The sequence below is a fragment of the Myxine glutinosa genome, chromosome 8, assembly GCF_964187855.1.
Source record: "Myxine glutinosa chromosome 8, kmMyxGlut1.1, whole genome shotgun sequence".
NCBI classification, from domain to species: Eukaryota; Metazoa; Chordata; class Myxini; order Myxiniformes; family Myxinidae; genus Myxine; species Myxine glutinosa.
The window spans coordinates 49,358,305-49,374,349 of record NC_136268.1 but is presented as its reverse complement, the minus strand read 5'-3'; the positions used below and the strand labels follow the sequence as shown (position 1 = coordinate 49,374,349).

Sequence of the window (16,045 nt, the reverse complement as noted above, 5' to 3'; positions counted from 1 at the left end):
ATAAGTTGTGTTCGCAGCTTAGTTGACCATGTGAAAACACACTGCAATGACCGTGAACAATGCCGGACTGAGATACTGCATGTCACTCAACTACTGCGAGAAAACCAGTACCCAAGTGCGTTCATCAAATCCTGTTGCCGGAAACCAAACGACATCACAAACAGTCCAACCACACCAACACATATGGTGACACTTCCATACATACGTACAAGTATGTTGACCGAACATCGAAACGTTCAACTACACGGCTAACCGAGCAACAACATGCTGTGAGGCGACAAGACAGGCTATCATCCTTGGTACAGGGTAATCAAGGTGAACCGCGAGAGGATCAGATTATCGAGGCCTGGTATTCCTGTGAAAACTCCATCAACCGACATGGTGACTTGATTCCCACATACAAAGCACTACGCAATCAATTACAATCAATTACAATCAATTACAATGCCAACGAAGCAGCAAAATAATTTGAACACAGGCAGCACCTCGATCTGTGAAGGCTTTGAATGGCCAGGGTGATGGAGATAGTTTGCCTACTCTTTGCAAAGGACATCATGGGATCTTTAATGTTCACCAACTAATTATATCAGATGGGACGCCAGCTTTAACGGCCATCTGAGGGATGGCACACACTGTATGCGAAACACCAAGACGACAGTTCATAGCTCAGCCTAGATTCAAACCCAGGCTAGACAGCTCAAAGGTGAGTGTGCATACCTCCAACTTGCAACATAAAAAGATAAGATAAATAAAAAAGACAGAGTTGTTCACACGAGCTAACAGGATAGCAATGTGAAACGAACGGGAATCAAAACTGAGGGTCTTCTCTCTATGTCAAAGGACAATGCAATGCCTGAAATACCTGGAGATCAATGGCAACAATCATGCCAATAGCAGGTAACAACTAGAACAGCACTTGGTAGACAGCATACCTCCGCCAGGCTGAACAGTTTACGTTTTGTATTCCACTGATAGGTCGGATCTGGATCTGGACCTGAATCAAAATCCAATTGGCTTATCTAACCAACTCTCATCCACCTAGTTTTGTCATAAGTCGTCCACAACTTTTTGAAATAACATGCTATATATCGTTTTTGGCCCGATCACTCAATGGTGGAGAATCACTTAAAAATGTAAAAATCCTCGTATCCGGATCCAGATCTTGACCAAAATTGAATCGATTAGTCCTTGTCACACACCCAACACGTCCACCAAGTTTCTTCCGAATCCGTGCACAACTGTGAGATATCGTACTATATATTGGTTTTGGCCCCATCGCTCAATGGTGAAGAATCACTTAAAACATTCTCAGATCCAGATCTGGACCTGCACCAAAATCCAATCATTTCGTCCTTGTCACATACTCAACCTCTCCACCCAATTTTGTCTGAATCTGTTCCAAACTTTTTGAGATATCCTGTTCACAAACAAACAAAGAGACAAAGAGACAGGGGTGAAAACAACCTCCATCCACCTTCAGTGGTGGAGGTAATAAGGCTCTTCAGTTGGTAAATTAAGGTGATGTATTGTACTCATAGGCTCTTTTAGTTGGCTCGTCTGTGACATTGGCAACTTGAAAAGCAACCATCAGATGAGAAGCTCAGCGAGATATGTGTAGATTGAGAAAAACAAATCAAGAGACAAAGAAAATTCAGATATCCAGAGGCCAATACACTCAGCCACCATTCAAAATGACTTTTGGTAATTATTTTGCTTTTTTTTGGCAATTATGAAGTCACCTTGACTTCCATAAGACTATCAGCAGATTAGTCAACAAACATCACCAAACAAATGTCAAAGACAGGTTTTAATTTGGATGACCCGGGATGACCTCCAACAGAGAAACTGCATCTCTGATCAGGTTTGTCAGAAGTAATCTTGTTGCCACAAACAAAGTGTTGCATCATGAATGGAATCTCCCTCGGAGATTATTCACAAGAACTCTCTGGAACCACCTCTGTGCTTCAGGTTACAAAGCCAGTAGACTGAGACACCCTCTTCTGATCCCAGAAGGAAAAGCAACGCCTCGGCACTTGGCATGGCGTCTGGCACATCACCGCATCCTGGAGGAAGATCTATTGGTCTGATGAGAGGCGATTTCTCCTGCATGCGATTGAAGGTAGGACTCAGCTATGGCAACAACCTAACACAACCAATATGCTCAACATTGTAGCATCCATCCCTTTTGGTGCCAGATCCAAGATTCTGCTACGGAGCAGCCTGTTACAATTGTAACTTGACCTTGTCACTGTAAAGGGTAATGTGACAGGAGAGAAGTACCATAGGGACATTTTGCTCGTGTTGTTCTTCCACATTTTGGCACTCACTTTTAACAAAACCTGTATTCATGGATGACAATGCCAGACCCCACCGTGCTCATGCATTTACCAAGTTCTTGAAAAACAATGCCAGTAGAACATTGCTCTGGCAAGCAAGGAGTCTTGCTTTAAATCCAAGAGCATGTTTGGGATATTCTGGGGAACCATCTGTGCAGACTAGCACAATTGAAGGGTGCTTTGCACCCAGAATCCCTTTGGATTTTCTTTTGTGGCTTCCTCAGGGAATTATAAGGAGAGTTGCAGCAGTCATTCATAGTAATGGTGCTTACCCACATTATTGACCTTTTGAGAAATAATCATTCCATTATGACATAAATGGATGTCATTATTGACTGCTATTGAGCCCAAATCACATGATGTGTTGCCAGCAGCCTCATTCCAAAGTAATTGTGTCTTTAATGTAAAACATTGCCGGAGCAGACATCCTCATTTTGTGATTAAAAAAAAAAAAAAACCCCGAATCAGAGCGTCTGTTTAGACTTGAGAGTGTGGGAAGTTGGCAGTTTGAACCCCGGTGGAGTCATACGCAAGACTTTTTGCCTTGCTATCCATGGGGAGGAGTAAATTCCCCCTTTATTGCCCCTCTGGATTCGGGAGGAAAAGCGATGTCATAAAGATGATGTCGCTGATACCCAGAGTGCTCTTGGAAGTGATGTCACTTCCTCCATCTCAGAGGCTGTGTTTATTGTGAAAGTCAAGTCTGGTGTTGTCTCATGTTTCTCTCCATGTGTGCCTGATGTGTGTCGCAGCTCATTCACGAGCTTTAGATTCTGTTCCCCTCTCCCCCCCCCCCCCCCCCCAATCCCTCCAGCCCCAAGCAAACCTCTGAATTTGTCTCAAGTCAATTATCGATCATGCAAATTTTACCAACACATGCTTTGTGTTGCAACAACACATGCAACACAACACAACACATGCGGCCCAACATATTTTTTACCAACATCAAACAACACATGTTTGATAAATGTTAAGGGTTCTGAATAATTTTCTCAGTTATTGCAACGATCCAGAAATACGCAGGCCATGCTGAAACTTTTACCATTTGTATATATATATTAAAGGTCATTATCATATAATTCATAAAGATATAATGTTAATAGGATTGCACCTTAATTGGAGGGCCCTCCTCTTCTTCATCCTTTATTTCGGGAATTCTGCAACATGAAAAACATTATGGAAAATGCAATCACGATTTCAGGGCATACACTTGTTTTGGCGAAACATTTTGCCGGAGTAAATCCGCCACCATAATGAATGTTTTAATCACAAGATCATACAAGTACATGCACAATGCAGCAAGTGAAGATGCACGAGTACACTGGAGCACACCCTAAGCATGCAAAGCACTGGTTGCAGAAAAAAAAAAATTCAACCCAATACCGAGTACGATGATGTAATGCCTCAGAACACACCACTTGGTTGCTGAAAAATGTATTTTCCAGGTTTGGTGAGAACACTCCATTCAATACTTGCTGTATTATTATTACCTCTGCCACCAAAGGTAGATGGAGGTGATGTTTTCACCCCTGTCTCTCCGTTTGTCTGTCTGTGAACAAAATATCTCAAAAAGTTGTGGACGTATTCGGACGAAATTTGGCAGAGATGTAGCGTATGTGACAACAAAAAAGATTCGATTTTGGTGAAGATCCGGATTCGGATCCGGCTACTAGAATTTAAGTGATTCTTTACCATTGGGAGATCAGGCCAAAAACGATACATAGCAGGATATCTCAAAAAGTTGTGGACGGATTTGGACGAAGCATGGTGGACCGGTTGGGTGTCTCACAAGGACAAATCGATTCGATTTTGGTGAAGATCTGAATATGGATTCGGATATGAGAATTATTTAATTTTTAAAGTGATTCTTCACCATTGGGAGATAGGGCCAAAAACGATACATAGCAGGATATCTCAAAACGTTATGGATGGATTTGGACGAAACTTGTTGGACAGGTTGTGTGTGTGAGACAAGGAAGAATTGATTCAATTTTGGTGAAGATCTGGATACGGATCCAGCTAGTATAATTTTTTAAGTGATTCTTCACCATTGAGTGATATGGCCAACCAGGCGGAGGTACACTCTCTACTGAGTGCCGTTTTAGTTTTTAATTATATTCTAGAATGGACACCTTGAAATTCAATGACCTGTCTGCTTCATGCATCATGAAATCATGAAATCATGTATCATGAAAGCATCATGAAAAGTGGCCCGAAGGGGAACACACAAAAAAAAAGCCCCGAGTGGGCTGATGGTCATCTCTTGAGGACTTGTAGTTCATACCTCGGCTGATTTGGAGGTACCCCCTCCCCACGCCCCTTCCCGGGAGCTTCCTGATCAGAAATTGAAAAATGTAAGACCGAGGATCCTGTGGACCTTCGAGTAGAAGGGCTGTATTGGGTTTCAGAGCAATCGATTGGTAAATAAGAGATGAGAAGGAGTCTGAAGTTTCCCTGGGAGCCCCAATGATCCAAGTTCGAAAAATATGAAAATGAAATATCTAAGACTGAGCGATCCTGTGGACCATCGAGTAGAAGGGCTGTTTGGGTTTCAAAGCAATCGGCTGGTAAAGAAGGGACGAGAATGGATCCAAACTTTGGGGGTTAACCGCCCCGCTGGAAGCCCCTCTGGGAGCACCCATGATCCAAAATCGAAACCGGAGTGATTGTGCCAGATAGTGTCTTGTATTCATGTGTCAAGTTTCAGAACAACCAGCAGGGTGATGAGAGGAGTAGCAAAAAGTTAACCGACGGATGGACAGACGGACAGACATCTGGACATCACAACACATTTGAAATTCATCTCTTCGAGAATCGAGACGAGATGGCCCAAAAATGGGTTCAAATAAATAAACAAACCAAATAAATTTCGAGTTCTTTAGTTATGAAAAAAAGAAGAAAGAAAATAAGCCAATGAGGGAGGGGATCAAGGATCATAAAATAAAGTTTTTAATTACCAGGAATTGCTACGGAGTAATATTGTAAGACGTTTGGGAATTTTATGTTGGGTTAGTGATTCCAAGCCTCTGCAGAGATTACAGTATGTTATTTTTTATTTACTATAATAGCATGGCATAAAATGGAGTGAAAGGACGGTCATTTAGGTCCGATAATGCGACATACCACCTATCACATTACCATCATCTATACCACTATATGGATGCAAGGCTTGATCCAGGAAAACTATGGATATGGCAGTGGCTAAGGCACGAAGACAATGGACTGCATCGATGTTATACGAGTTCAGGTCCTGCTGAAGACAGCGGTATTCAGGATATAGATTCTAAGCTTCAGAAATGCAGCTCGTCTCAGGAGAAAAAAACAGAAGAATCTGCAGCATTAACGAGACAGTATTTCGTCAAAAACAACTCAACAAGAAGCTAAACGTTCTCATACATTCACAAGACAGCTTGGAGAAGTCAAGTTTGTACTCTTCAAATATGGCAAAACATAGTTTGTTTTAAAATAAAGGTGAGGATTCAACCTTTTGGTCACAAAATCTCATTCATGGAAGAGCGAGGTGACAGAGGGTAAAAACGTAACGTTGGGCTACAGTTGTCACAACAAGCAAGGGAACAAATGAAGAGGAGTGAGAGGGGAAGATACAGTGGCGTTCAAAACCTGAATCCGTCCACAACTCCTTGAGATATCCTGTTCACAAGCAGACAGACACAGACAGACAAAGACAGGGGTGAAAAATAACCTCCATCCACCTTCAGTGGCGGAGGTAAAAACAACACCTGACAAAGGGTGGATGAGCTCGCTCGGTAAAAACTCAATGGAAGTAGGAAAATTTGATTTCCGCATGGCCTCGTTACCCCATCCTGCACAGCGCTCCTGTGAAGAGGTTTCCTTGTTTTAGGACGAGGTGAAGGTTTTGCCTGTTTTTTCCTCTTCTTTTTTTCAGTAGCGCTTCACATTTAGTGGCTCTCAGCCTTGTTTAGGGTAAATTTCAATTTAACAAACAAACAAAAAACAGATACAGGCTGCATGCTCTTCATGATAATAATTATATTATCAGCATCTGGTTAACAGTCATTTTATCTTGGGGAATTGGAGCAGTTCGAGCTTTTATAGAACACTGTTTTACGGCGTAGCCCATAGGGCAAAGCTGTCTAGAACAGTGTTTGTCCATCTGTATGTATGTATGTATGTATGTATGTATGTATGTATGTATGTATGTATGTATGTATGTATGTATGTATGTATGCATGTATGTACGTAGTGTGTTCAAAAAGTATCCGACCTTTATTTTTCGTGCGTAAAAAAAAAAGAAGCTGGGGAGGCGTTGATTGGTGCACGTATGTAGGCGATCCTAATGCACACGCGTGAATTTTTTCACACCTGCAGAAGCTGTCATTCGACGGCAGACCGCCGATGAGTGAGGAAATGTAAGTGAGCGCCGTCGGATTTTCGTTTTTGACAAAATGACGGAAAAACTTGAACAACGCTACTGCATCAAATTTTGTGTTTCATCAAACTTGCATCAAAACTGCAACTTGGTTTCTGGGTCGTACCCATAAACCCAGGACTCATCGCCAGTGATCACTGTGTTGAGGAAGCTGGGATCGCTGTTCAGTCTCCAGCATGTCCTGTGCGATCTCCAAACGGAGTTGCTTCAGCTCAATCGTTAGCAGCTTTGGTACGAACTTCGCTGAGATTCTCCTGAAGCCCAAATCCTCCTTCATAATGGAATGAACGGTGTTGAATCTTGCGGATCGTTTCCACTTGGGAATCGCCAAGCTTTACACAAAATTTGATGCAGTAGCGTTGTTCAAGTTTTTCCGTCATTTTGTCAAAAACGAAAATCCGACGGCGCTCACTTACATTTCCTCACTCATCGGCGGTCTGCCATCGAATGACAGCTTCTGCAGGTGTGAAAAAATTCACGCGTGCGCATTAGGATCGCCTACATACGTGCACCAATCAACGCCTCCCTAGCTTCTCTTTTTTTACGCACGAAAAATAAAGGTCGGATACTTTTTGAACACAGGTATGTATGTATGTATGTATGTATGTACAGTGGTGGCCAAAAATATTGGTACCCTTGCACTTTTTTCAAATAACTCACAATTTTCTCTAAAAATAATTTGAAATTGACAAAAGTATTTGGTCTCCACAATTCTTTATTTAATGTTAATATTACAGAACCTTTGATTTTGATTCAGAACTTAATATATCCTTTTAAATTATCAAATAAAAAGAAATGGCATTGACAAAATTATTGACACCCTCTGACTTAATATTTGGTAGCACAGCCTTTGGACAACATAACTGCAGTCAAGCGCTTCCTATAGCCATGAATGAGCCTCCTACACCTCTCTACTGGCAGTTTGACCCACTCTTCTTGTGCAAACTGCTCCAGTTCTCCCAGATTTGAAGGGTGCCTTCTCCCAAATGCTGTTTTCAGATCTCCCCACGGGTGTTCAATGAGATTTAGATCTGGGCTCATTCCTCGCCACTTCGGAACAGTCCAACGTTTTGACTTGAACCATTCCTGGGTGCTTTTTAAAGTGTGTTTGGGGTCATTGTCCTGCTGCAAGACCCATGACATTCGGCAGAGACCCAGCTTTCTTACACAAGGTTGAACATTGCCCTCCAAAATGCCTTGGTAATCTCCTAATTTCATGCATACATTCAAGGCGCCCAGTGCCAGAGGCAGCACAACAACCTCAAAACATAATTGAACCTCCTCCATGTTTGATTGGAGGGAATGTGTTATTTTCTTTGAAGGCTTCATTTTGTTTTCTGTAAACATCGAGATGATGTTTTCACCAAAAAGCTCTAATTTGGTCTCGTCTGTCCACAGGACATTCTCCCAGAAGGATTTTAGCTTGTTCAGGTGTGTTTTGGCAAACTCCAGTCAAGCTTTCTCAGCAGTGGGGTCCTCATGGGTCTCCTACCACAGAACCCCCTTTCATCGAGTTGGTGACAGATGGTGCGAGTTGAAACTGTTGTACCTTGTATCTGAAGGTCAGCTTTAATCTGTTTGGCAGTTGATCTGAGGTGCTTTCTCCACCATTCAAACAATCCTTCGCTGCAATCTTTAATCAGGTTTTCTCTTGCGGCCACGTCCAGGGAGGTTGGCTACAGTGTCATGGGTCTTAAAGTTCCTGATAACATTGCGTACGGTGGACACAGGAACATCAAGGTCTCTGGAGATGGACTTGTAGCCTTGAGATTCTCCATGCTTGGCTACAATCTTGTGTCTGACCTCCTCAGACAATTTTCTGGTTTTCTTTCTTTTCTCCATGCTCATTGCGGTACACACAGTGACACAAAACAACAGAATGACTCCTTTTTTTCTCTATTCAAACTGGTTGAATGAGTGATTTTTATATTGCAGGCACCTGAAACTCACTATAGGCGAGTTCAATTCCAAAGTAAAGAAGAATCACCTGCTTGAAATCTTATTATTTCTAACACCATCTAAAAGGTGCCAATAATATTGTTCGGGCCATTTTAGGATTTCTGTGCGGAATAATATGAGATTTAGTATTTTTTTCAGCTTTTTAAATTTTGTTTAAATTTGATAACATGTCCATATATAGCAAACATATATAGCAAAATGTTCCACTGCAAACCAAAGAAATACATTTGTGGATACTAAAATATTTTTTAATTTCAACAATTTTCTGGAAGAAATAGTGGATTGTTTGAAAAAATTGCAAAGGTGCCAACATTTTTGGCCATGACTATGTACAGTCATGTGAAAAAGTAAGTACACCCCATGTAAAGTTTTGACTTTTTCAACATATTTCAACATACAGCTATTTGATCTTCATTTAAACAATATTGATAGATAATGGTGATATAATATAACAAATATCATGAAATATTTACATTTTGTAGTCCATTGTATAATTTAAATAAACATAAATGCAAATTTCGCATGTGGAAAAAGTAAGTACACCCCATGTAAAGTTTTGACTCTTTCAACATATTTCAACATACAGCTATTTGATCTTCATTTCAACAATATTGATAGATAAAGGTGATATAATATAACAAATATCATGAAACATTTACATTTTGTAGTCCATTGTATAATTTAAATAAACATAAACGCAAATTTCGCATGTGGAAAAAGTAAGTACACCCTTGGCTCCAATAGGTGGTATTGCCCCCTTTGGCAGAAACAACCTGAAGTAGGCGTTTCTTATAACTGTCTACCAGTCACTGACATCGACTGGGAGAAATTTTTGCCCACTCCTCCATGCAGAATTCTTTCAGCTGTGCGATGTTTGAGGGGTTTCTTGCATGCACAGCTCGTTTCAAATCCCCCCACAACATCTCGATGGGATTTAGATCCAGGCTTTGACTTGGCCATTCCAGAACCCTCCATGTCTTTCTTTTCAGCCATTCCTTGGTGGATTTACTGGTATGTTTAGGGTCATTGTCATGTTGCAAGGTCCACCTTTGGTTAGCTTCAACTTTCCGACAGATGGCCTCACATTATCCTCAAGCACGCTCTGGTACAATGAAGAATTCATCGTGGATTCTATGATGGTGAGCTGCCCAGGCCCTGATGCAGCAAAGCTGCCCCAAACCATAATATTTCCACCACCATGCTTTACAGTTGGTATCAGGTTCTTGTGGTCAAATGCTGTCTTTGGTTTTCGCCAAACATGTCTTCTGGTACTGTAGCCAAATAGCTCTACCTTTGACTCATCTGTCCAGAGCACATTGTTCCAGAAGTGCTGGTCTTCGCCTAGGTGTTCATTGGCAAACTTTATTCTTGCCCTGATGTTCTTTCTGGACAGCAGTTTCCTCCTGGCACACCTCCCCATGTAGATCAAATTTGTGCAGCCTCTTTCTAATGGTAGACTCATGCACTTTGACATCAACAGTGGCAAGAGCTACCTTTAGGTCCCGTGATGACATTCTGGGGTTCTTAGAGACTTCTTTCAGCATCTTGCGGTCTGCTCTCGGGCTGAACTTGCTGGGGCTGGGGCGGCCTGGCCTGAACAAGTTGGCAGTTGTTTGGAATCTTCTCCACTTGTAGATGATCTTCTGGACAGTCGAATGATTGATTTCAAATTGTTTTGGAGATCTTTTAAAATCCCTTCCCAGACTCGTAGGCATCTATAACCTTCTTTCTGAAGGCCTCAGAGAGCTCTTTTGATGTAGGCATGGTGACGCCACACACTTCAACAACAAAGAGTAAACCAAACGAAATGTCTGAGGTTTAAATAAGACAGGTTCCTCCAAGATCCTCTCTAACGATGTTCTAATCATTTGCACCTGAGCTGGTGCACCTGATTCTAATTTTAGGTATTTGAAGTAGTAATAAATGTAGGGGTGTACTTACTTTTTCCACATGCGAAATTTGCATTTAAGTTTATTTAAATTATACAATGGACTACAAAATGTAAATGTTTCATGATATTTGTTATATTATATCACCTTTATCTATCAATATTATTGAAATGAAGATCAAATAGGTGTATGTTGAAATATGTTGAAAAAGTCCAAACTTTACATGGGGGTGTACTTACTTTTTCACGTGACTGTATGTATGTACGTCCCTTCAAATGCATACCAATCAGAGCTAAGGATCTGGTCACATGACAGGGTGATGTGATTACATCTGATATCATTACGGAAGTCATGCCATTTTGATTGCAATTTAATTCAGGACAAACATATCGTCGAACCTGTCATGTATCACAATCGCCATGCTCTACCTTTACATTTTTCATGGTGTGAAACACAAATAAACCGATTGTTAAAATAACCATGAAATATCGAAAGCATAGGGCGTTATGGGTCTTCCAATGACACCAAGGTACTTGTAGCCTTCGGTTTCATGGCTCACCTTCAGGCCACCTTGGACAAATTGAGCCCAGGTTTTAAAAATATATTTAATCGTTTTTATGCCTCCGCTGACAAAGTCGCCAGAGGCATTATGTTTTCGGGTTGTCCGTCCTTCCGTCTGCAAGTACGTACATCGTCCGTACAGGCTAAACTCGTATTTCTCAGAAACCACATGTCCAATTGAAACAAAACTTTCAGGGTAGGAGTGACACCCATGTAGAATGTTTTTATGATAATTGTGATGTCATAGGTCACGTGGTATTAGAAGTCATCTTGAATTAAACGCAAATAATTAAAAAAAGAATTTCTCGGAGACCGCTGAATGGAAAATTTTTGAACTTGGCACATTGTCAAGTACTCCCAATGGGGAACAAAAGCATGATAATGATGACCTCATAAGTGAAGTGGTATACCAGCCAAAAATGTTTTAATCGAATTCCTTATCCTAAAAATCTGAAATTGCATGCACATTATCTATGACCCATTTGTATTGAAATATTAAATTTACACTTGCAACACCAGACATGCGATCAGCACTTAAATTAAATAAAGCAATCGCCGACTGGATCCGAACACTACCACTGATGTCAACCAGCCGAGCCATCTCAAGAGGCGTCAAGAAGGGCCGTGAGGCCCCCACCCCAAAAGGAATGATTGATGGCCATAGACTGATGCGATGGCGCTCTTTGATTGGAGCAAGGGTGACGTCACAGAGAATATTCTAGCGGCAGCAGTAAAAAGGTGAAGCGACCGCCATCTTACTCTCTTTCTGTCCCGGGCTGGTCGCAGTTATAAGCTTCTCTTGGTTCATGGATTTCGTCGCAGGCGGTCACAGTTTATATGCTCTCGGTTCCTGGTGTTCATGGGAAGCGGATGCATCTGCAATATCTCTCTTGGTCCTGGCTTTGATCCTGTCACGGTCGCAGTTATACTCTCCCTTGTCCTGGTCACATTTTCGCTTTCCCTGTTCCGGGCTGCGGGAAAGGCGGACGCAACTCTCTCTCTCTCTCTCTCTCTCTCTCTCTCTCTCTCTCTCTTGGTGTTGGCTCCTGGCGGTCGCGCTTGGTGCTGTGTGCACCTGAGAGGAACATGGGGGCTCGGTGCAGCGAGCAGGAAGGTCGAGGAGGGAGCGCGGGCCTGTTCGCTTTGCGTCGGCGGCTGGCGGTGAACGGCTTTGCGCTCAGGCGTGGTTTCCCATGCAGAGACTCGCGGACCCATTCGACAACCGACAGGGTTTGAAGGCCGCTTGAGGAGGCCAGAGCTGAGTACAAGCAAACGCTACACACCACATTTTATTACTTTCGTTTATTTCTCCTTGTATTTGATTTGAGTCCGCTGGAGGGTCCCTCGGTTAGGAATTTAGTGTCATTGTTTTTTAAAATTGTATTACATTGATTTTTATTCAACCCTTTAATTGTTGACTTTCAATTCCTTGTCTTGTCCGTTTATTTGTTTGTGGTTCGGAAAACCAGTGTTGCGTCCAGCCATACAGGTAAGCTCTCGCTGCCCTCCAATACCCTCCGCGCGTGTCACTACCGCCATAGTTGAGTATATGCCTCGGAGTTATAGCTCAGTTGGCCATCCGTCACCCTGCGGTGTTCACGACAGGGACGACGCGACATTATTATGCCATCGTCAGAGGTTCACTTGTAATGAGGTAAATGTCCCACAGACATTTCAGGGCGTGTGCACACTTGCCATAATGTTTACGAGACGTGAAGGCATTACATTCATGCAAGGCGAGACTGAAATAAAAAGCAAGGAAAGCCTCACCCGAGATGCATCTGTAGCCTCAGGCGAAGCGCTAAAGGCAAATACTCGGATACCAGGCCATGTGCATAGCGACGGTATTCATCTGTTTGTGTGGGCAGATTGATAACATTATTATCAACAAAAAGAAAAAGAAAAAAGCAACAAGTTATAAAACAATAACAACAGATTCAAACTATTGCAGTTGGGATTGATGCTGGGGATTGAACCCACAAGCAGACAGCTTATGGACAATAAGTATATAAATCCAACTCATCCTGAACATTTACTTCTGTGTGATTTTCGCTTTTTATTTCCATTTGCAGGATAACTGGTTGAAAATTACAGTTTTAACCCCAGCAAATCACCCACATTAATTCATGTTTTTGTTTCAATGGTAAAAGGCAAGACGAAGAGGAGGGGCGGGGGGAGGTAGAAAGGTTGGGAAAAGATAAAATAAAGGCCGTGAACGATTTCCCTCATCTCCCCATATTTTACTCATTCACCCAAACACACCCCCTCCTTTCTTGCCATGATGATCCAAAGTGCTTATGGCCTCCCAGCCTGAATAAAAGACAAAGCAGTCAGAACGAAGACGGTGGCAGTTGCTGGGAGACCGGGCTAGCAAGAGACAAGGCCCAATTATATCAAAACAATGGGAATCACTGGAGTTCATGGAAATCTAATGATGTTTACGAAACGAGCAACAGCAGGCAACACAAGTATATGAACCGATTGGAATACGTCCATGCACTTGCAGGATCGAATCCAGCAACATGCATGCTACTTAAAGGATAAACGTTAAAATAAATCCTCTTCACAACCATTTCCGGTGGGATAAGTTTTCACGTTGCAATTACAAGCGAATACAAATGAGCAGGTTCAGGTTTAATAAGCACCAAGAACACTAATGACCAATGTGCTTGGGTTTCCAAGGAAACACACTCCTGATAATGCTCCTTGTAAAAAAGGCAACTGGGGATACAGTACGACTGACTTACAAGTGCTCACCATCACCCAAGGCTGTGAGGTCAAGGGGACGCCAACTCTTGTATACCAACACTTCAAACATCTTGCACGGCTCACAATGACCAAAAAATAAATTTTCCTCAATCCAAGCTGTACAAGTCTTTCTGCTTGACAATTACGGCAGCAGGCTTGCTTTAATGATGCACTCACCCATCAGTCGTGCATCAAAATCATCCAATTTACGATTCCACGCTCGCGTCTCGCATGGTGGCCCCGTAAATCGTACAAGGGAGTATGGAGAACATGTGCAAGTGTGGGCAGCAGGTGCCTTCATCTCAGATACCATCACAGAAATGTTATGAGCAGATCCCACACAGAATACATGAGCAGCAACAAGAAAGAAACTTTACACAAGAGTAAAATCTGTTTTATTTATATATATATATATATATATATATATATATATATATATATATATATATACATATATATACATATATATATATATATATATATATATATATATATATATATATATATATATATATATATATATATATATATATATATATATATATATATATATATATATATACATACATACATAAATACATACATACATACATACATACATATTCGGAAGCCTGGTGTTGGGCTAGCGGCTAGGGTGCCGGCTTAGGATCCTAGGATCCTGGGTTCGAATCCCGGTCAATCGCTGAATTAACGCCAGGGGGGTTGACTCAGCCTGTCATCCTTCCGAGGTCGGCAAATTGAGTACCAGTTCACTGGTAATTCCCTGCTTGTCGTTAAAGGCGGCAAAAAGGGTTGGCGTCAGGAAGGGCATCCGGCCGTAAAACATTGCTTCAAAAAGGGGACCGAAAAACAACAACAACCACAGTTCCCGAAAAAGGCCAACCCCCGCTTGCGGGGGAAAATGGCCTCTAAAGGTGGTTTTTATATATATATATAATTATATATATATATATATATATATAATTATATATATATATATAATTATATATATATATATATATATATATATATATATATATATATATATATATATATATAAATAAACATATATAGTGTTGCGGTTTTGAGAACCCACACAGGTAACATCATTAAAGGTTAAAGGTTGCACCCCATAGCTAGGCCACATGCAACACGTAGGTCACCTTAGGACGTTAGCTATTTCATAGTATGTGTTTAGGATAAGGCCATTCCCAATAGTTGCATCTGCGTTGTGTAAAATAAATAAGAGTAGGCCCCGTTCGTCCATTTTGCAGCCTCCCTCCAACCGACGCCATTGAGCGCTATCCTATCTGCACCCCATTGCCCCTCGCAGTTTGTTACGCTTGCTTGCCAGCAGCGTTTGCTGCTCTTGATCGCTCAAACCAGCCAAAAGGCCATGAGGTAAGGCCCGAAAAGGGGGGGCGGAGCGAAAGGGTGGGGGTGTGGCCATGCCAAGCAGGCGTCAAAGGCGGAGCTGGTAAGCCCTCAACAGCCAATCAGGGCTGAGGCGACATCGCCTGACAGGGTGTGGCTGGACATTCCAGAGGGTTCGCTGGGCGTGGCAATATAACCCTTTGCGCGAGGCCCCCACCTCAGTTAAGAGGGATGAGACGTGAGTTCGCTTGTGAAGTTATGAGGAGAACGTGCGCTTTGTTGAACAAGTTATGAGCCGGGGTCCTCAGTTGAGTGAGCTACGAGTCTTGATCGGAGTTGAGTGATGAGGAGAGAGCTCGAGTTGAGTTGAGTTGAGGCTTGGTTCGTGTGCAGAGTTATGAGAGAGAGAGAGACGCGCGGTGACAAGCCGAGAAAGGATTGATTGCGCTTTACAAAGGGCTGGCGCGCGGCACGCATTGCAGAGGACTGCAGCGGGGAGAAGGGCTGGTGCAGAAGGACGTTGGTGAAAGGCGCTCGGTAACACCATTGGGGACGGGGCGCATCGCTCATAGCAATACCGGGAGCGCGTATAGAGGTGCCGGTACAAGTATTACATACGCTATATATTCGCCACTTACCGATCCCCCGATATATACCTGCTCCGCTCCGCGCCAACGCCACGCGGAGAGCTGCCTGCCGTCTTCCACCATCTGCACGGTACGAGTCGGGGACCGGATGAGCTGTGGACCCTTGGACCTTCAACCCGACCATCTACAAACCCCGTGTGA

General features: G+C 42.5%; 1 protein-coding gene across 3 annotated transcripts in view; it reads right to left on the bottom strand.

Moving 5' to 3' along the window:
- Positions 1-16,045, bottom strand: part of RNASEH2B (ribonuclease H2 subunit B) — a 105,514-nt gene that overhangs the window by 10,641 nt on the left and 78,828 nt on the right. For all 3 annotated transcript variants that reach the window (XM_078783258.1, XM_068124431.2, XM_068124432.2), the window contains 2 exons: positions 12,927-13,008; positions 3,448-3,493 (listed from right to left, as the gene is read on the bottom strand). In XM_078783258.1, coding sequence (XP_078639384.1) covers positions 3,448-3,493; positions 12,927-13,008 — 128 coding nt within the window. The remainder of the gene's footprint in view (positions 1-3,447; positions 3,494-12,926; positions 13,009-16,045) is intronic.